This window comes from Durio zibethinus, chromosome 21, assembly GCF_047325235.1.
Source record: "Durio zibethinus cultivar Kanyao isolate XHJ-2024 chromosome 21, ASM4732523v1, whole genome shotgun sequence".
Classification (NCBI taxonomy): domain Eukaryota; kingdom Viridiplantae; phylum Streptophyta; class Magnoliopsida; order Malvales; family Malvaceae; genus Durio; species Durio zibethinus.
The window spans coordinates 12,292,420-12,313,530 of record NC_143182.1 but is presented as its reverse complement, the minus strand read 5'-3'; the positions used below and the strand labels follow the sequence as shown (position 1 = coordinate 12,313,530).

Sequence of the window (21,111 nt, the reverse complement as noted above, 5' to 3'; positions counted from 1 at the left end):
TTACTACCATCGTTACTCCATCGTTGCTTTCATTTTACCAAAATCAATCTCAATGCTCATTTGTGTGGAGGGATTGTCAACATTATTAAACAGAAAACAAAGGGAGGGACTATTGCAAGGTGTTTGTGCAAGCGCCCATGGCCTAAGAAATTACCCACCTTTTATTTGTAGATGGCAGTTTGCTCTTATTCGAGGCAAAACAAACCGAATACAACTTGGTGGGGGACTTGCTAAAGCTATATAAAAGAGGTTCGGGGCAGCAGATTAACTATGATAAGTCAGAGCTATTCTTCAGCACAAAAACAAGTGATGATATGGTTGAAATGACGAAGAATATATTCGAAGCGCAAACCACATTAATCCAGAGAAATGTTTGCGGTTGTCAATGTTCATTAGGAGGGAAAAAAAAAGGGCCTTCAAGGAGACCCTAGAAAAGATAGACAAAAGAATAAAATAATTGCGTCACAAATGGTTATCGCTCGATGGGAAAGAAGTGTTCATCAAGGTGGTACCATAATTGATGCCCTCATATGCCATGTCATGCTTCACGTTCCCAAAGGGATTGTGCCAAGAACTCAACAAGACCATAAGTAGATACTAGTGCAGACATTCGATGGAAAAAAGAGGGATTAACCGGTTAAAATGATGGAAAATGTGTATGAGGAAAGAAGAGGGAGGTATGAACTTCAAAGATATGGAATTGTTTAACAAGGCCTGATTGCAAAACAAGGGTGGCGATTGATGCACAACTCTCCTTTGTTTGTTTACAGGGTTTTAAAGACAAGATATTTCCCCAACACCAACTTCCAGGAGGCAGAGTTAGGAAGAGCACCATCATACACATGGCATAGCATATGGATGAGGAGAGAAGTCTTAAAACTTGGATTATGGTGGCAGGTGGGAAACAAAGAGAAAATCAGAGTTTGGCATGATAAGTGGATACCAAAAGAAAAACACTTCATTTCGAGCCCTTAAACAAACTATATGCCAAGGGATGATATGGTTAAGGACCTCTTCCAAGAAAACGAGGTAGAGTGGGATGTCGCCAAATTAGAGACCATGTTTCATGAGGAAACTGCCAGAAAAATCAAAGCAATTCCTATAGCTTTGAATGGCCAAGTAGATGTGCAAGCATGGCACTACACAAAGGATGGGTTGTATGTGCTAAATGGATACCGTTTGTTGGTATCAAAAGATCGTGACATGAACCACAGGGAAGCATGCATTAGAGGCATGGACATTAATGGAGAGAAGACCACCTGGAAGAGCATATGGTATTCATCCATACATAGTTAAGATCAGAACATTTATTTGGAGGATGTGGCATGAAATACTCCTAATGTTTGGTCAGTTACAAAGAAGGGGAATAATGGATCATGCGAGAAGCCCAAGATGCGACGAAAAAGAAGAAATTGTAATGCATGCGATTAGAGATTGTGTAAAAGCAAAAAAGGTGTGGATACTGGTCTATCTAGGTGAAGATTGGCAGAACGATCAAATACAAAGCGTTAAATAGTGGTTGTCATGTATGGCTGAAAGATTGGACAAAGTGAGTTTTAACAGGTTTGCAACAGTATGTTGGGCGACAAATATAGGGAACTAGGAACACAAAAGTTAAGAATAATGAGCCAAAACCTACGTTGCCACGATCACATTGGTGCAACAGTATCTGGAGAAGCATCGTAAAATACATGAGCGAAAAAAGACACATCAAAAGTGTACTCCAGGGAGATGGCAAGCACCGATTGAGGGATGGATAAAAATCAATTTTGATGGGCCACTGGAAAGGAAGGAGGACAGGGTTGGTATTGGTGGCATTGCTAGAAACCATCTAGGAGAAGTACAGAGTCTTCTACCTAATTGTTAATGGCGTAAGGGACCCAAATATTATTAAAGGAATGGCATTTGCAAGAGCTGCTAATTTTGCAAGGAACATGCGTATGTAGAGACTGATACTAGAGGGAGATGCACTGTGGGTAAGCTCACAAATCAATATAAACAAGGTAATCGATCTCTTAAGAATTGGGAACCTGTTGGAGGAAATTAGAATGGAATTGTCCAATGTTGCAGAATGAATGGTGTCCCACACGTATTTTGAAGTGAATGGGATGGCTCATAAGCTTGCAAAGCTAGCAGCGGCTGGGAGAAAAGAATGTTCCTATTTAAAAAAGGTTATCGCAGAAAATCCATTTTGAAATTTATGACATTGTATTCCAAGACCTTTGTCTTTAAGTAAATGAATCCATTTTTTTCAAAAAAAAAAATTTAATCTATCATTTTAAGCTAAATGGTAAATTTAAAACTTATCTCATTAATTTATAAATTGCATTAAATGATTTAAATTTTGATAAGAAAAATAAAAATAATAACATTGTTTGTAGATAATACAAAATTTAAAATCAATACATTACATTCAAATTATTAGTATCATGGTAAATTTTCGTAATTTATTATTATTTTTAATTTATAACATTATAAAAATTAGAAAGCACTGGGGTGTTTCCACACAATAGAAGGTTATTACAACTTTGAACGAATGCAAAGTCTTCAACATCCACCGCAAAACAAGTCATTGCTGACGTGGCTATTGGACAGATGATGTCATCATGATAAGCAATTGCTTCTTCCAGGAAACAATCCTGTTTTGCTAAATCCCTCGCCCGACTTCCAGAACCCACACAAATCTGCCAAACTTTTTTGTTCCCTTTCCGCCATATCCCACGTGCACTGTCACGTGCAGTTCCTTTCAGACATCTAAACTCTAACCAAATTCAATGGCCACGATTTTCCTAATTTTCTTCCTCTGACCACGTTGAAAGCCACCATAAATACCGTCAACTTGCGCTCTGTCTTCTTCCCTTACAAAAACAAATAGAAAAATACCAATTCTTGAGTATTTTCAGCTGCTGTAACTGTTCTTTTCTTTCTGCTCATGTCTCTTTGCCCCTTGGACATGAGTTAAACCATGTCTAGTCCTACTGATTGGCCAAAGTTTTACCATCAAAATGATCGTGTTCGTGTTTTGTCATCAGAATCTATGTTCGGTGATCAAGGTTCTGAAGCCAGTGTTGTTAGCACTACAATCACCTCGAGCAGCGCACCAAGCCCATTAGGCTCAGGCCTAGCTAGTTCGAGTGGTAGCCATTTGAGTCCCGAAGGCCGCGTTGGGAAGCCAGTTCGAAGACGATCGAGGGCGTCAAGGCGAACTCCTACTACCTTGCTCAACACGGATACTACAAATTTCCGAGCCATGGTTCAACAATTCACTGGTAGTCCTAGTGCACCTTTTGCAGCGGGAGTTCACCCCGTTGGACAGAATTTCGGGTTCGGTTTCGGGGGACGTCAACCCCATGTTAACCCTAGTACCCTCATGGTTTCTCCTGCTGGATTTCAGTTGCAATATCAACAACAACAACAACAACATCATCATCAATTAATCCAGCAGCAAAACCACCCGTACATGTTTTCGTTGAACAGCAATAATAATCCAGGGGCGGCGGACCTTTTCCTTCAAAGACATGGGGGAAACCCTAGGCCGAACATGGAAGCTACTGCTGGGTCCGAAGGGTTTGTTGTGGAGGGTGTTTCCTCTCAGGTTCCTCCTTCTAGAGCAACTTCCTCCAATGACAAAAGGAGTAACACTACATTCATGTTTTGAGAGCCAGGGCCATTAAGGACAAAAGTTAGGTACTGACTTGTCCCAGCGACAAACATTGACCAATGTAATTATCGTTTTAATTATACTGTTGTTTCGTTTTTTTATGCCAATGTTTATTAATTAGAACTTGATAGACTCCAACGTTTGGAGTTGGGAGTTTTTTATAGTAATTAATTAGAAGGTGGTGAAGGATTCTTGTTTTCAAAAACCATGGGCCTACTGTGGGATTTGTTGAAGCTAATTTGTTGAAATTGGGATCATCTATCTAGTTTCATTTCTTGTCTTCTTCGTTTGAAAAAAAAAAAAAATCAGTTTCTAACATTCCATTTCCATTTCAGCTGTTCTTCTACATGTAAGCTTTCGGGTGAGAACACACTATCTTTAATTAGATCATATACCGAACCCAATAAAATTCAAAATGGATGTGACTCCAAAGAAAACGTGACCAAATTATGAAGAATCAAATATATAGATTGAAAAGTCATATTTTATGATCATTCTTAAGTTTAGAATCCATTATTCCATCAATTTTACTGAAAAAATGAGATATCAACTTGACTTTTTGAACAAGAATATATGCATTTATTATCAAATCAAATATTAATATATCTTATGTGACCCTTAAATGTGCTTTTTAATCCATATTAAATCCATGAAATTTAAAAAAGAAAAATGAATCAAATGCTATTAAATCAAATATTGATATATTTCTTAAATGTACTTTTTAATTAATACTAAGCCAATTAAATTTAAAAAAGAAAAATAATTTAAATCTGTTTTAGGGTTAAACATTTGATTCCAAATCGCCGAAATTTGAGTGGAAAAAAAATTAAACATGCATGTAAGTGGACTACAGGTGCAAAAATGAAAACAGTAACGGAAAAAGGCTCACGAGAAGTCAAAATTTGATGGAAAAAATGATATAAATGTTTATAAAAAAAAATAAATGAGTGTGAAATGGTTTGGAAAGAGGGGGTGAATCTGAGCGTGTAATGGGACCCAATTGACATCAAAAGGGGAACATGGAAATTGACAAAGTCAAATTTAGGCTAATCGTTGCAAATTTGAAAATTAAACAGGGGTGCTATCTGATTCACTAAGATTTACATCAATCTTTAATTGGTAAAAGAACATTATTAAGTGCACCTTAATTTCAACATTATTACAGTAACTATATCAGATCAAACACGTGTATTATATATATAAACAAAAGTAGAATGTACTCTATACGCCACTTGCTCAAAACCCGATTTGATGCCAATGAACTGTTTCTACTCCATGCGTAGCTTGTTCAAAGTTTTTATCTGTTACCAATGAGCATTTAGTTTGGTAGCATTAAAGTCAATTTCAAAATTAAAATTTTTAAATTTGAAATTCAATTATAATTTAAAAGACAAAAAAAAAAAAAAATAATCATCTTCACCTTTTGATGTTTTAATTAAATGGACTTGAACTTGATCCATCAAAAGCAATCCGTGCTAGTATTAAATTTTTTTGGCCCGGTAATTTTTAAAATACTATTGAAAGTGCATAGGTTTACAAAATAAAAGTATAATTGCACATTTATTAATGTATTTACATCTATTTTATTTTTATTTTAATATATATTTTAAAATATCAATAATTATTTTTAATATATTAATATTTTAATAGTATTTTTAATCATAATAAATTTAAACAAACTTTAATGAACAGGACGAATCTTGAACAAGTTTTTCAAGATATCAATCGAATTTGACTTGTCTCTAAACATCTTTATGTATATTCATTACTCAAATATTTAGATTTGAATTTTCTTCTTAAAATTTGTTAATGAAAAACAAATGTGAATTGTTGTTATTATTATTTTTTTGTGGAAGGAAACAAGAACTGGTATTAAAATGAAAATGTTATTGTAAAAAAAATTTTTCTTTCTTCTTAACAAAGATGATTTTACATTAAAGCCATGTTATAAAAACTAAAGAATTTTTCTACTACTAAAATATAAACTTGCCATTCTTGAAGGCTAGAAAATTTTTAAATTAAAAAAAAAAAATGAAAGATTCGATTTTGGTGACAAGAAAGCCAAAAGCTATTTAAAGAAAAAAAAAAGTTGATATCATTATTAGATTGTTGTCCCAAAAAGCCTGTGAAACCCCAAAATTCTGGGGAATGGTATTGGCCTATTGGGGATCCCATTTCGTTTATTTTCCTAGGGTTTTTTTTTTTTTTTTTAATTTAAGTTTCTAGAACCAATTTTTTGCATTTCATACTAAATGTTTGTGAATTTCCTTTGCTAAAAGGAAATATTGTTAAAAAGGTATTTTAATTTAATATATAAAAAATATTACATCAACTATCCACAGTTGCCTTTTAAATAAATAATTAAATTCTTTTTAAAAAATACCAACAATGTTAGTACAATAAATTTTATAGGCCAGAACACTACAATAATTCTTTAGAAAAATACGATAATTAGTGACATTATTAGTATTTTCAAAACACAAAATCTTTAAATGAAAAATATGATAAATCGATAAGAATTACAAATTTATACACTTGTAGTTGCCCTAGTCCAAGCATTACTATTTTATTTAAGATAATTTTCAATTTCTTCTTAAAGAAATAGGGATAAAACAAAACTTCCCAATCCAAATTCTTCATGTGCCCACCAAAGTTAACAAATCAAAATCATAATTGCCACAAATGGCCAAAATCATATCAACACAATATCAAAACTAAGGATGACAACGGGTCAGATCGGGACAGGTTTTTGTTCGCCTCAAACTTGACCCAACTTCAAACATGCAAAACCCAAACTCGACCCGACCCATTAATTTTTTATTATTTTTATATTCAAATCCGACTCGATCCGATATTATATAAAATTATATCCGATCTGATTCGAAATTAATAAAATATTATTTTTAATATAAATATAAAATTAAATATATATAAAAAATATAAAAAATAATTATAAAATTAAATAATTAATTAAAAAAAATTATTTATATATATATCGGGTCGGGTTTCCCTAAAACCCGACCCCGACTTTTTCTTCATGCCACCTTACTCGATCTGATACCTAATTTTCAAAAAAAAAAACTAACTATAATAGGTCGGGTCGGAACCTGTCGGGTACGGATTTTTTTGTCTTCTCTAATCAAAACCATATTAAACTAGAATCTGGTACTTAATTCAATTTATTCGTATAATTATTTTTAAAAAATTTTCATTAAATAGATTTGGTGTTAAAAATTTTGACATATAATTTCTTCACTTTTTATAATCTACAACCTTTTGTGTAAAAAAAAAAAACAAACCTAAGCTAACATGTTATCATACAACAGCCATTGCAATTATTCAAGTCTAAAGCATTATTGGCCCAATTACAAGCCCCACACGCCAAGATGGACATTGGAAAAGAAAATGGGCTATAGAAGCAGAAAAAAACATCTTATTTGTTCGCAGTGGTAAGTTTGGGCTACCATTGGACCCAAACCAAGAAGCATGACAAAGAAACCTATGAACTAAAAATTTTCCCTACTTATTTTCATACATTCATTTAACATTGGTAGGTTGGAAAATCTCTTAAGAATTTACCAATGACAGGGTCATTTTGCAAGAAATGTCTGCATGTTTTTGCATCCTCGGTATGTTTCGGTTATATATAGTCAACCTCTTTCCTCTTTCCATAAGAAAATAAGTCCCAAATTTTTTTATTACAAAGGTGACGAAGGCCTAAAAGAAAAGAGCTTCTATTTACACTTTTTTTTTCTTTTTATACCTAATTTCTTGTTACACTCCACATTCAAAACTCTCAAACCATTTTTTACTTAATACACCTATAACCTTTAAACCCCTAATACCCATCATGCTTCTCTCCTTTTCAAATTGTAAAATCCCTTGAAAACCTTAAAATCCCAATTCAAACCCTCAGATTTATTGGTTTTCAAAATTAATCAAGTCAACAAAGTTCAATTTAGAAGTAATTTGTCTTTGACTTTGTTTTATTTTGATTAAATTCTTTTGATTTCGTTGATTTCATTTACGGTTTAGTTGAATATCGTGTGTAAAATCATAGGTTTTAGATATGAATTTTCAAAAGCTTCTAAATATGTAATTTTGGAAGCTGTTGAAAGGTTCTAAATTTTCAAATTTGAAAGCTTTTGAGTGCTTTTGAAAATATATATCCGAAACCTAATCTTTTGAAAACTTTTGGATTTATATTTTTATAAACTTTCAAAAACTTATGAATTTACATTTCCAAAAGCTTTCAAAGTTTTCAAGTTTATAAATCTAAACTCTTAATTACTTTAAACATTTAAACTTTAAACTCTAAATCTTGAACGAAAAAATCTTATCCCTAAACCTCAAATCTCAAAATTTATTTTACGTGAAATTATTAAATTATTAAATTAAGTATTTAATATTTTGTTTTATATGACAGCATGTACGGCACGAAAGAGAGAGGGTAGCATTGGTTGAGGTCGAGGTCGTAATACAACCAACCTTGGCTTTCTAAAAGATCGGAGGCATCCAACTACCTCTAATAATGTTATGTCCATTGGCTTACATTAAAAAGCTGATACTTTTAGTGAAGCAGTTTTGAGTGTACGGTCCATATTATCTAGGTCATCATGTTCGACCAATAGTAGTCTGTCTACATGAGTTGCCAAACTGCTACATCACGTCAAACATTGACGTGTATATTTGTGAATCAAGAGGAGAAAGGATTAGGGTTTTATTTATTAAGTTTCTTTTAGGTATATATTTGTTTAAAGATACTTTGTAATTTTAAACATTTTTTAACTTATTGAATATTACAATAAATTGTTACATGCATATATTTTTATAAATTACTTATGCATATTTAAGAACCCGCTAAAAAATTTGATAACATATAACACAATAATTCTCGTATAACAAAATAGTTTAGGGTTTAGGAGTTGAAGAATAGGGTTTATGGTTTGAGATTTTGGTGTATAAGGCTTGTGGTTTAGTGTGTAGATTTAAGATTTGAAGTTTAGTAGTTTAGGTTTAAGGTTAAGATTAGATATTAGTATTTTATAATTTTAAAGTTTAAACATTGTAGTCTAAGGTTCGGGGTTTAGATTTTATTATTTGAGGTTTGAAATTTAAGGTTTTGTGACTTTAAAATTTTGGAAGTTTATAGACATTCCCAAAATGCATATTTGCGAAGTTTTTAAAATTTCGATTATGCATGTCTAAAGTTTCTTAAACTTTCAGAATATATATTTTCAAAAGTTTTTAAAATTTTTGGATGTGTATTTTTAGAAATTCTTTGATTGTTTAGGATATGTATTTTCTGAAAGTCTTTGAATTTTCTAAATCTGCATTTTTAAAAAGTTGTTAAACTAATAATAAATGGGTTAAAAGGTAATTTGTTGAAGGTTAGTTAAGTCATTTTATTTGAGGGTGTTTTTACAAAAAAAAAAAAAAAAAGAAAGATGTAAAGAGAAAAAAAAAGATTTAAATAGAAGCTTCCCTAAAGGAAAGTAAAAAAGGAAAATTTATAAATGTTTTGAATAAAATCCCAATCTTTAATTTGAGCTCCATGTAGAGTTTGAGTTCTATATATGTTCCTCTTTTTTCCATTATAAAAAACACTCCAAATTGATTATTTTGATTTCTATTGAAAATTTAAATTTAGTAAAGTCAAGTTAAAGTGAAGTTAAATTAAGTCAATTTTCAAAACAAAAATATTTAGTCAAATTAAAGTTTATATTTTTCTCATTTTTCTATTATATCATCCTATTTCTAGATTTTTTTTTTTTATGTCTATTTAAATGATTTAAAACATAATCTTAAAGTGATAGTAACTTTGTTAAAAATAACTAATTCAAATAACATGCATGTTAGTAAAATTTTTAAAAATTATGAGTTTGAAAAAATTTTAAAATGTAATATTTTACTCAGTGGAATTAGATAGATAAAAGTTAAAAGTTAAAAGTAAATTAAAATAAAAATAGTAATAATTTTTTTATAAGCAAAGAATTATTTTTAATTAAATTTTTTTTGAAGAAAATAATTTTTTAAATAACTTTTTGAAATTTCGTTTTAAATCAAATATTATATTTATATAATTTATTTAATAATTAATAATTATATTATAATTAAATTATAATTATTAAATAATCAACTTACAAACTATAATTTAATTAAACAGTTAAATCTACCAAAATTCTAATATTTCCTCTTTGGAAAGGCATTTTTTGAACTGTGACATAAAGAAACATGACAACACAAGAAAAAAAAAATTCATACTACGCGGAAGAAGCGCATATTCGACGGTACAGAGCAGACGGAATGCCCTCTCTTTGGCTTCGAAGAAAAGCAGTAAGCATTATAGTGACATAGAAGAAATATTTAAACTGTCGAAATTTTTTCTTCAAATTCCAAAATCTCCACTATGAACAACGACTCCTCTGCTACTAAGAACGAAAACAACGGCAACAATCCCAATCCCAATCGCCCTGTCCGTGTTTACGCCGATGGGATCTACGATCTCTTCCACTTCGGTCACGCTCGCTCCCTCGAACAGGCCAAGAAATCGTCCGTTTTCCTCCCTTCTCTCCTTTTTTCTTTTTAAATGTTTGATCTGCATACTTTTCTGGGTATCGTTGGAAATTCATGGTGATTAATGGGTTTCTTTCAAAATTTTCATTTATAGGTTATTTTTTGATCTTGTGTAACTTTTCTGGGTTTTTTTTTTTATTTATTTAAAGTTTTTGTGAATTTTGTTTCATCTGTGAGATTTGTTTATTTTAATCAGAAATATTTTTACTTGATGTTGCTTTTCTTTTTTTGATTATGTGATATAATTTTGTGAAATATTAGGTTTACCAATACGTATTTGCTGGTTGGATGTTGCAATGATGAAATAACTCACAAGTACAAGGGCAAAACTGTTATGACCGACGTAGAGCGTTATGAATCGCTTCGCCACTGCAAGTATTACTTCTTTCTATAACTCTCAGGTTTTGCTTGGTAGGAAGCATGGAAAGGTAAGGATAGAAAATTTGTTAATCTAATGGTTAAGTTATAAAACATGAAAGTGGTTTGAATTTTAACCATTAGATTAACAAATTTTCCGTCCTTACCACCTTTCATCCTTCCTACCAAACAAAGCCTCAATTCTCAACCTATTCTAGTTATTGTACTGAAAAACATTATAAAAGAAAAAAATTCACCCTAGGATGCTTATTTGAGGTACAACTTGGTTGTTGCTTTTGTTGCTTGAGTTTTGCTTTTAAGAGTGAAAAGCAAAATGTGTGCCTTTGGATGCAAAAGGAAATAGTAAATTTTAAGAAATAAGAATTAAAATTGTAATTTTTTTTTTTGTATAAGGCATAATTTTTCTTTTCACTGAATAATTATGTTAGAATTGATGTTGTGTTATTTGTTCATTTTTAATCAATTATTGCTTTCTATGTACTAAATTCTTAGTAAAAAGCAAGTAGCAAAGGCTGCAACCAAATGGAACCTTAATTATAAATTTACTTACTTTTTTTTTCTTTGAAGGAAAGCGGTTGTCACATCTTTTAATGAGATTTTCATTTTTAATTTATAAACTCGTATGAATTAACTATAGTTCTGTCAAGAGCTTCATTCAAGGCTTTATTATTCATTTCTTACAGGTGGGTTGATGAAGTCATTCCTAATGCCCCATGGGTGATCGATCAGGAATTTCTAGATAAACACAACATTGACTATGTGGCTCATGATTCACTTCCGTAAGGATAGACAATTCTTGCTTTGAAACTAATTTATTTATGGTGAATACTGCATTGTTAAGAAAGATTAATATATAAATAGAAAATCACTGTATGTTTGTTTTTACTTTTCCTATTTCTTTCTAGTCCTTGCTCCTGTTAAACTTATATTTCCTGATAAATATATAAATACCTGACATTTATCTATTCATGTGTCTTTACATTTTGCCATAAACCATTTACAGCTATGCTGATGCCAGTGGAGCTGGGAAGGATGTGTATGAGTTTGTAAGTTTATTGAGACAGTTCTGTGCACTTATCACATTTGGTGCTTTTTGAAACTTTGTTTTATATTAAGCACTCTCTTGTTCTCAGGTTAAAGCTGCTGGGAAGTTCAAGGAGACAAAACGAACTGAAGGGATTTCTACGTCAGATATTATAATGAGAATTGTTAAAGATTATAACCAGTATGTGCTGCGTAACTTGGACCGTGGATATTCAAGGAAAGAGCTTGGAGTTAGCTACGTGAAGGTATGATCTCTGTCTTGAACGTATTGTTTTTGTTAATAATGCTTCTTTGTTGATATACCCATTAATGTCAACAGGAGAAAAGATTGAGAGTGAACAGGAGACTGAAGAAACTACATGAAAAAGTAAAGGAACACCAAGAAAAAGTAGGAGAAAAGGTATGTCAACTCTTATGTGATGACTATCTTGTTTAATGACCTTTCCCTCTTTTGTTATTCTTGCATCTCTAATACTTTATTATTGGAATCTAGTACATTATTGGAAGGTAAGATGCACACTGCTTTTTGTGTGGTGGTGAATGTACTTGAAGTTTTTTTTTTTTTTGTCAGTTCTTCATGACAGGTTGTCCTTCCATGATACTTTTAGCATATTTATCGCATATTTTCTCTTTAAATTTGCTTGAGTTCTGTGGAGCATGTGCATAAATAATATGGTGACTAGAGTTTATAAAGATTTCTTAGAGAAATAACCCAAGGAGTAGCAAAATTAGCTTGGTTCTAGTGTTGTCAACTTGTCATTGATATTATCATACAGAACTTGTTTCTGTGGATGTGTGGTATATGTTTGTATGACAAAAAGTCTAAACTCCATGAATTTATTCAAGTAAAACTTTTGGAGGAGCTGTATCTAGGAAAGTATCTTCTACTCAAATTGACGATAATTAGCGTAAAGGGTTTCATGAGTTCTATTGAGCTTAATTCACTGCAGTATATTAATATCATACTACCCTTAGATGCGTTGTTCTCCTTGTAATACATTGAAGTGCCTTCATAGCTAAGTAATTTAATATTGACTTTATTTATGCTTTTTTTTTTCTAGCCTTTTACAATTCCATTAATGTTAGATTGTGCAGACTCCTTGCATGTTTATGTGACTTGAAGAGCCTTGTGACCTTTCAGTAAACATCTGTACATCACATACCATGACCCATCCCCATCCCCTCCTTGTCACCACACCCTGGTGCCTCCCAACTCGTTTACCTGTCATTTTCCCTCGACTTTGCCTTGCTTCCACAAGTTGATAAATAATTAAATAAATCCATGCATACATACACATACACATACATGGTAACAAACACCCAAAAAACAGTCATTTACCTTGGAAAAATTTGGTCCAGGTAGGAGCTAGCTTTAGAACTGTTAAAGTCTAGTTGCCTTTGGTAGGTTAGTACAATGGTTGGCAATGTTGAAAATCTAAAAGATGGATTACCTCATGATTCATATTTGGTCAATTCTGCATTATGTTTGTACTTCTGTTGTGTATGGTTGCACTTTCATCATGCTGGCTAGAAAAGTCAGATTGAGGTGGCTAGACTGTTTGGTTGGCGAACATAGCCATGGTATCCGATAAACAATGAGATTGAGTGCCTTTAGATGATAGTATGATGTATGAATTACAGATGGTTATGTTCTTTAGTTCAAATCCAATTTTTTCACTTTCATTGCACGATCAGATTGGTCTAAAATTAAATCCTTGTATTTTATCCTCTAATATACCGTGGGTTTGTAGTGGTAGACGGTTACCTTCTGTTCAAGCCATTGGGGTTTCATAAGTACCAAAAATAAATGACATACATCTGAGCAAGGAATTTGGAGTTGGGCATCAAACTCCAAATTCCTCCATCCCTGGATTTATGTCACCAGAAAGGATCATTACAGTTATGGAATAAGAGATTAACTGTTTCTAGCAACAAAATTATAGTGCAGTTTTATGAGTTTGTCAGTAATCAGAACCAGATGGCATCCTTTCGGTCAGATTCATATTTTAGGTTTTGTCACCTAGTACTTCAGTGTGTTATCTTTATATTTTTTTATTTTTTGTATATACATTTATATGTATGCATCAGATTCATATTTTACGTTTCATGTAACCTAGTGCTTCAGTTTGTTATCTTTATATTTTTATTGTGTATATGTTTATCTGTATGCATGCACAAATGTATATAATATGTACACACTTAGGTGGTAAGGTACTATTTGGGTGGATCTGGAATGCTTTTTTCGGTCCGCATTTGTTTGTTTATTGTTCTACATCCTCTTTTCTGTTATTCCTAACCTTATCATAAGCATAATGTAATTTACTAATCTTTCCTGGCAATACTTGCAGATACAAACTGTTGCTATGCATCGTAATGAGTGGGTGGAAAATGCTGACCGCTGGGTCACTGGATTTCTTGAGATGTTCGAAGAAGGTTTCCACAAAATGGTTAGCAAATCTGATAATCTATGCTTATAGTAACGACAAGTGCATGCATGTAAAAAGTTTCAGGAATGTAATGACGATAATGTTGCCTCACTTGAGAACTTTGGGTGCTTTTCAGGGCACTACAATCAGAGATCGAATCCAGGAGCGGTTGAGGGGGCAGCAGTCAAGGGATTCCTCATATCTGCTGCAAAACGGCAACGGTGATGAAGACAAAGAAGATGAAGAATATTATTATGATGATGATGACTATGATGATGACGATGATGAATACTATGATGATGACGAATATTATGACGAGAAAGACAAGAAAAATGCAAAAGAAACGAAGGCTGAGAAAGAAAAGAAGTAAATTTGCTTCTGCATGCTTTCAGGTTCCTGTTTACTAATTATGGGGTATCGTAAAGTTCTATGTAGTAGCTGTGGAATGTGTGATAAGTTGATGTTATAGATAAATCGAGCTAGGCTTTGAGTAGAAAGCCTTTTCTTTTATAATTTGTTTATCCATGTCTCTTTGTTAAGCCAGATACATGTTTCCCAGTCATACCTGGAAACGCTATTCCCATTGGTGAGGTTATGTTTGCTAAAATTTTCGCCCTGGAGCTTCCCTGTTCTTATCATGTAAGTTGGTAAGATGCAAGGACTTGTACAACTTTTCATCTCCCGCGTAGGATATGTGTATAGTTTTTCTTATCAAATCTAGAACTTAGCCATACACAGATATGATTTACTTCATCGAGGAGGCTAGAATTGTCATATCTTTCTTTTTGGTATTGTTCACGACTGATGCTTCTTTAATGTATTTGGATTTAGATTTAAGGCTCAAAAATGTTAGATGGTCCTTTGGTTTTTTTTTTTTTTTACTAGCAATTCCGAGTACTCATGGTAATGCTTTCAAATTTAGTTTGAGTTTTGGCCAATAATTCAACAATGGTATTTGCTGCCGTAAGCACCATTATATGGTCTTTGGTAACACCCCAATTATTTTCATTATTGAATTTTTAGGACGTTGGATTTGGTTGGAAATGAAAAGGATTAGTTGTTTGACACAAAGTAATTTTTCTTTTTTTTTTGTATAATGTAAAATTTATTGGATATTATCTCTTAAAATTGATTGAGTTTTAAGATTAAGTCGTGGATTCTAACTTGTTGATATATATTTTTTTTTCAGGTGGTTTATAAGCTAACTGATGGTATTGAAATTCCTACTTTTGAAACAGTCTAAAAAATTTGATTGTCATAGCTGCCTTTCGTGTTAAGTAAGCTTGACCAAAAGCAAACCCCAAATCGGTAAGGTGTTGGAGAAAGTTTTTCTTTTCAAAATGTAGGCTTGGGAATCTAGATTTTATAAACTAGTTGTATTGAAGAAAGTTAATTGGCTTTTCCTTCAAGCTGCATAGAATTTAAAGAAGCAGATACTTAAAGTAATGTGAGCACACCAATCAAAAATCTCTTGGAAGCGAATTAGTTAAAAGTAATGAAGACAGAAGAAAGCAATTCGTAGAATTAGATTTGATTTCATATCACTATCAATAATCAAAATCAATTTGTTATTTTTCAGGTGAATTTTTTTTTTTAAAAAATACTATAATTGGCTGATAAAAATTTTTCACTCTTTGTACTTTGCATGCACATTTAATTTTTAACATTTATAAGTTGTGATTGCAACAATGAGTGATTCCATTTTATTATTTTACCATTTACTAAATATATATAAAGTGTGATACTTAGCACTTGACCATTGATCATAAATTCTTATATATATATCCAAAGGGATAAAAGAACAGAGATTATAGAATTTGAAGTCTCACTTCACATATGTTTTTAAATTTTGATTATGAATTCTTGATAACATGAATCTTTGCTAAAATTGGCCACTACAACTTTACTTTTACCCCAAGTACTTGACCGTAAGAAAATATTGATATTCTTCCAACTCTTTAAAGGAAATCATGAGAAGATTGGAGCAAGTAATAGAATACTTGATTTCCACATTATGTTAACATGGTTTGCTGAAACATATTTCAATCTCGTTAAGTTCAAGCTGACGACCTCTTTAATCGTAATATTCCTCCTACTATGGTTTTATATTTTACTTACAATATTCATGCAAAATATGATTTTCTCTCTTAAAAAAATTTCTAACAACTAAATTTTAAGACTTCATTTTGTTTATTTTAATTACATATATATTATTTATTTTTTTGAAGTTTTTATTTTACTTTTATCTTGTCCTCGACCTCATCCAAATGTCACTGGAGGATTGAACTCGAATAATTCTCCAATATCTTATCAACATCTTTACCAAAGATTCGTTGCCATGTATTATTTGTTTTTAAAAATTGTGTGAGGTCAACTAACCCACCAATGTAAAGTGGCTACATCACTGTTGAAGCCCCGATTCCCCACCAGAAGGCCAAGACAGTGGCATTTTGAAGTTTCATCATTTGTGGTAAGACGTCCCGTCCTTCGTTTTGTCACTGACTCTTAAGTCTTTGGCCATTAGCTTCCGTGGCCATGTTTCTTGTACTAGCTTATCCCTATTACCCGAGTCCAAAAAACAAAAAAACAAGACATGTGCAAGGGGGATCCAAATTGACAAACCATCTATAAACACTTAAAAACAAAAGTGAAAAATTAAAAAAATAAAAGAAAAAAATAATTTTCTGAGTATTTTTAAAATTTTTTTAATATCTTAAAAAATGAAAAAAAAAATTTCCGAACACTAAATTTTTTAAATTATTTTTTACGTCAATAAAATTAACCTATCCATTGTTTATATATATATATATATATATATATATATATTATAAATAAATAGTTTGAAAGAAAAATCTAGAAAGTCAGTCGACCACGTAGACGACAATCGAAGCCAAACGTATTTGACGATACATGAGTTTACCACTGAAGTTTAGATGTGGAATTCGTAGCTGGACGATAACAAAACCAACAATTGCGTGGGCAGGGCTTTTGGTCAAGTCAACTATATATATATATATATATATTTTATGGATTGTCTTCAACTACTAGGCATCAAAGAGATTTACTGATGGGTGTCCTCACTATGTTGTTCATCTTAGTTTTGAGATAAAGCAAAATATTCAAATCGTTATAATTTTTTTTTTTTAATTTACAACAAAGAATGGATTTTATGTTTGTTTGATACCATTCGAAACTAAATTGAAGAAAAATCGCTACACAATTGTAATTAAGTCACAAGAATAACTCTCCAATATCTTATCACTCTCATCCCGCTTAGCCGAAGACTGGTTGCCATATATTGTTTATTTTTAAAAATTATAAGAGGTCAATAAACCCACTCACCACGTCACTGTTGAAGCCCCGATTCCCCGTCGGAAGACATGATATAGTGGAAATTCGAAGTTTCATTGTGGCAAGAGGTCCCCCCGTCCTTCGTACTGTTACCAAGTCTAAGGTTGCATTTAGCACCTCCAGTGGGGTTGTGTTTGTTATGGAAAATTGTGCTTGACGCACCAAATATTTCTTTAGATATATAATTTAAGGTGTGAAAATAAATTTTTTTCAACGGAAGATTTTAGGTACAGTCAATATATGCATAATTGATTTTTTTTTAATTTTTTAATCTTTTTAATTTGACTTATTTTCTTCCCTTTTTATTTTAATATTTTTTAAATATTTATAAAATAATTCTAATTTAATATAATAAAATTGCTATTTAATACATTATTGTTATTTTTATCATTTTTTATTAACAAATTTATTATTTATCATAAAAATATTTTTCAGAAATATTTTTTATTTATTAATTTTTATAAGTTACCAATAATTTTTTTATTTCATTATAATTCATTTAATCGTTATTATTATGTTTATATCAAAATATATATTTTTATCATCAATTTTCATTTTATTATTATAATAATTAAATTTATTTTTTAATTATTTTTTTATTAAAATTAATCTCATCATTTATCCAAATAAATCATAAATATTGACCGTTAACTTTCGTTTCTATGTTACTTATACTAACTTATCCCTACAACCCTTGGGTCCAAAAACCCGAAAAAGAAAAGAGTTTTTTTTGTATACTTTAAAATAAATTTTTGAACACCTCAAAAAATAAAAATATTTAAAAATATTTTTGAACACTAATTTTTTAAATACTTTTTACGTCATTAAAATTAACAAAACGTATTGATATAAAAATATATATATTTATATAAAATAGAAATTAATAGCTTGAAAAAAATCTAAAATGTCAGTCGACCACGAAGATAACATTGAAGCCATCATATTTGACTATAAAATTGCGTGGAAATGTTCATTTGGTCAAGTCGACTATATATAGATTAATTATTAATTTTAATAAATTTAAAGTATGAGATTAAATTTATTTATTTATTTTTATTTTATTATCTTTAAATTTATTAAAATAAAAGATATAATTTTTTTTTAATTTTATGTACATTATATAAATTAATATCTCTATTATATATATATATATATATATATACATGTACTTCAAACTTATCTCTAAATCCACATTCCATCCTCGTTCTTGCAATTGAACTTTGCATTCGTCAATGTTATCAAAATTGGTTATGGTATGATCATTAAAAGTGAAAAAGAAAAAAAAAAAAAAAACCAGCACCGGTCACCTTGCTCAACCGTGCGTTTTATCACCTAGTCTTTAGATTTTTTGAAAACCTTCTAATTAACCTAACTTATTCGGAAATTGAAGGTTGAAAGCACTGTAACTTTTTTTTTTAATTTAAAAATATCAAAATTTAAATTATTATTAAAATCAAAACTTTTTAATTTTAGTGTTTTATTAATAAATCACCTAATCGTTTTTCCAAAACATGGAAACTTGAAAGATATCGGGTACGGCTGAGTCCTTGACGATGACTAAAATGTGGGAAAGAGATTAATTAAATTTTAAAGGAAAAAATTGTGAATAATAAAAAAGAAAATTTGGAATTGTATTATTTAAATATATATTTTTTAAACAAATCTATTGAAGATTTTTTATTTAAAATTTTGTGATATTAGATAATTGAGAATGATTAAATTATTATCTTAAAAAATAATTTAATTTGTAAAAAACTTTTATTATTAGGATAAAGTGATGTATAAATTAAATTGTGATTGATATTATCCATTTAATATATGAATTAAAAATATATTTTCTCTCAAAATATGATTAATTGATGTAAGTTGACCAATTCTTTGTCTTTTAAACAAATACCAAGTTTACAAAATTGAAAAAAAAAAAAAAAGTTCTAATAAGAAGAGAGCGCTTGTATTACATGATAAAATTCGTTACTCCTTACAATTAAGAATATTTGATTTGAAAGTAAATGCACATATCTAAAATTTAATCTTTCAAAATTGAATTTGAATTTCTCTATATTTTTTTAAATTATATTTGATATTTTTTGTACAAAAAAACTTTCTAAGGAATATGGAAAACCTACTTGCCCAAAAGAAAAATTCCCCCAAAGAATATGACAACCAGCTTCTTGCCAACCAAAGAGAGCTAGCTTCCAAGGAATATCGACATTCTTTTTGAATTTCACTACATTCAGCTTGGCGTTCACAATGTGAAACCTTTGAATTTTCTTCTTGATGACTATTATGTCGACATTCTTTGGACACCTCTGGCTGTTCTTAATATCTCTAAGTCTTCGGGTCAATCTCTTAAATTTTCAAATTTTAGCATCTTTAATTAGGAAATTTTTTCAAATTAATTATGTGAAAATCTACATTTAATCTCCAAGATCATATTTGTTTTAATTAAAAAATTTATGATTTTATCTCGTATTTCACAAATATAAATATAAAATTACATATATATATATTATATTATAACATATCATTAAAATTTTAATGTGAAATTGAGATATATAAACTCTACCTATAAACATTTAACATCCTTTTAAGTCTAACAAATTCTACACAAAATTAAGACTATATGAGACATTAAAATTTTAGATGAAACTTTCAATTTTTCAATGATAATAATTTTAGAAATACCTCTTATGATATATCATTTAGCTCTTATACTTCGAACAATAACTAATGATCATTTTAATACAAATTTTAACATCCATACTTAATTAAACAAAAGTCGCCAAAAAAAAATCATTTAGTAGATTCCAACCATCCTTTGTTTTTTCTAATTGGACTTTTCTAACTTTTAATTTTTAATGAAGGTGCTTTTTCATATATTTTATTAAATAAAATGAAATTAAAAATTAAATTAAAGAAAGATGAGTTTTGGCCTGTTTTTATATAATATAGAAAAAAATTGCTAAATTTATTGTACAAACTTTTCAATGATCTTTTTTTTTTTCATTAGGGTCCAATCAAATCAATTTTTTATTCAATTTTTTTAGGTTTATGTTCTATTCCAAGCAAAGATATGTCTGATTTTGATTTGCGCATATAAGATAAATGATGCAATATTGCATCCTTTTGCTATGATTTCATTTTTTATTTTATTTTAATTTATTTCTTTTATTTACAAAATATTATGTATTTTTATCCAAATATCTTATGATTTTTCTCATAAAAATATCTTATAAGTTTAAATTTATTTTTCTACGTATAAAATAATATATCATTATAATTTTTTGCTATAAAAGAACCTGTAATATAAAAATAAAAAATCTATAAATATTAAAATTTAAATCTTTGTTTCAAAAAAAAATTCTAATTCTAAATAATGAATATATAGACCAACGGAATAAAAGCTTACCGTGAGATTAGGCGTTATTAAAATTAATATTGGTAAAGATGAGCTCATTATTTGCCCATAATATGCAAATTCAGTGCCACGGAGTATTTAATTTTCATCATTGCTTGACCAAAACATCCCTGCCGTACTCGCCAATCTGACAAACAAGACCAACCCTTTATAATTTTACTTTGTTCTTTTGTTCTCCGAACGTTGTGATTTGCTGTTTGGTTAGTGGACTTTTCAAAGTTATACATTTTTTACGTGTCCCCAGCAAAAACAGTCAC

At 30.2% G+C, this 21,111-nt stretch overlaps 2 protein-coding genes across 4 annotated transcripts; both read left to right on the top strand.

Moving 5' to 3' along the window:
- The first annotated feature begins 2,665 nt into the window (after nt 1-2,665).
- On the top strand, nt 2,666-3,941 carry LOC111306250 (uncharacterized). The gene has a single exon (XM_089750991.1). The coding sequence runs from the start codon at nt 2,966-2,968 to the stop codon at nt 3,656-3,658; it is 693 nt and encodes a 230-aa protein (XP_089607117.1). The 5' UTR covers nt 2,666-2,965; the 3' UTR covers nt 3,659-3,941.
- A 5,934-nt stretch (nt 3,942-9,875) lies between these two features.
- Nucleotides 9,876-14,932, top strand: LOC111305648 (choline-phosphate cytidylyltransferase 2-like). Of its 3 annotated transcripts, XM_089750618.1 has the most exons (8): nt 9,876-10,213; nt 10,499-10,612; nt 11,299-11,394; nt 11,619-11,661; nt 11,749-11,904; nt 11,979-12,059; nt 14,008-14,106; nt 14,222-14,932. In XM_089750618.1, the coding sequence occupies exons 1-8, from the start codon at nt 10,071-10,073 to the stop codon at nt 14,453-14,455; spliced, it is 966 nt and encodes a 321-aa protein (XP_089606744.1). In that variant the 5' UTR covers nt 9,876-10,070; the 3' UTR covers nt 14,456-14,932. The 3 variants fall into 3 exon arrangements, with proteins under 3 accessions (XP_089606744.1, XP_089606746.1, XP_089606745.1); XM_089750620.1 differs by lacking the exon at nt 10,499-10,612 and having other exon boundaries at nt 9,881-10,213; XM_089750619.1 differs by lacking the exon at nt 11,299-11,394 and having other exon boundaries at nt 9,881-10,213.
- The last annotated feature ends 6,179 nt before the right edge of the window (nt 14,933-21,111 follow it).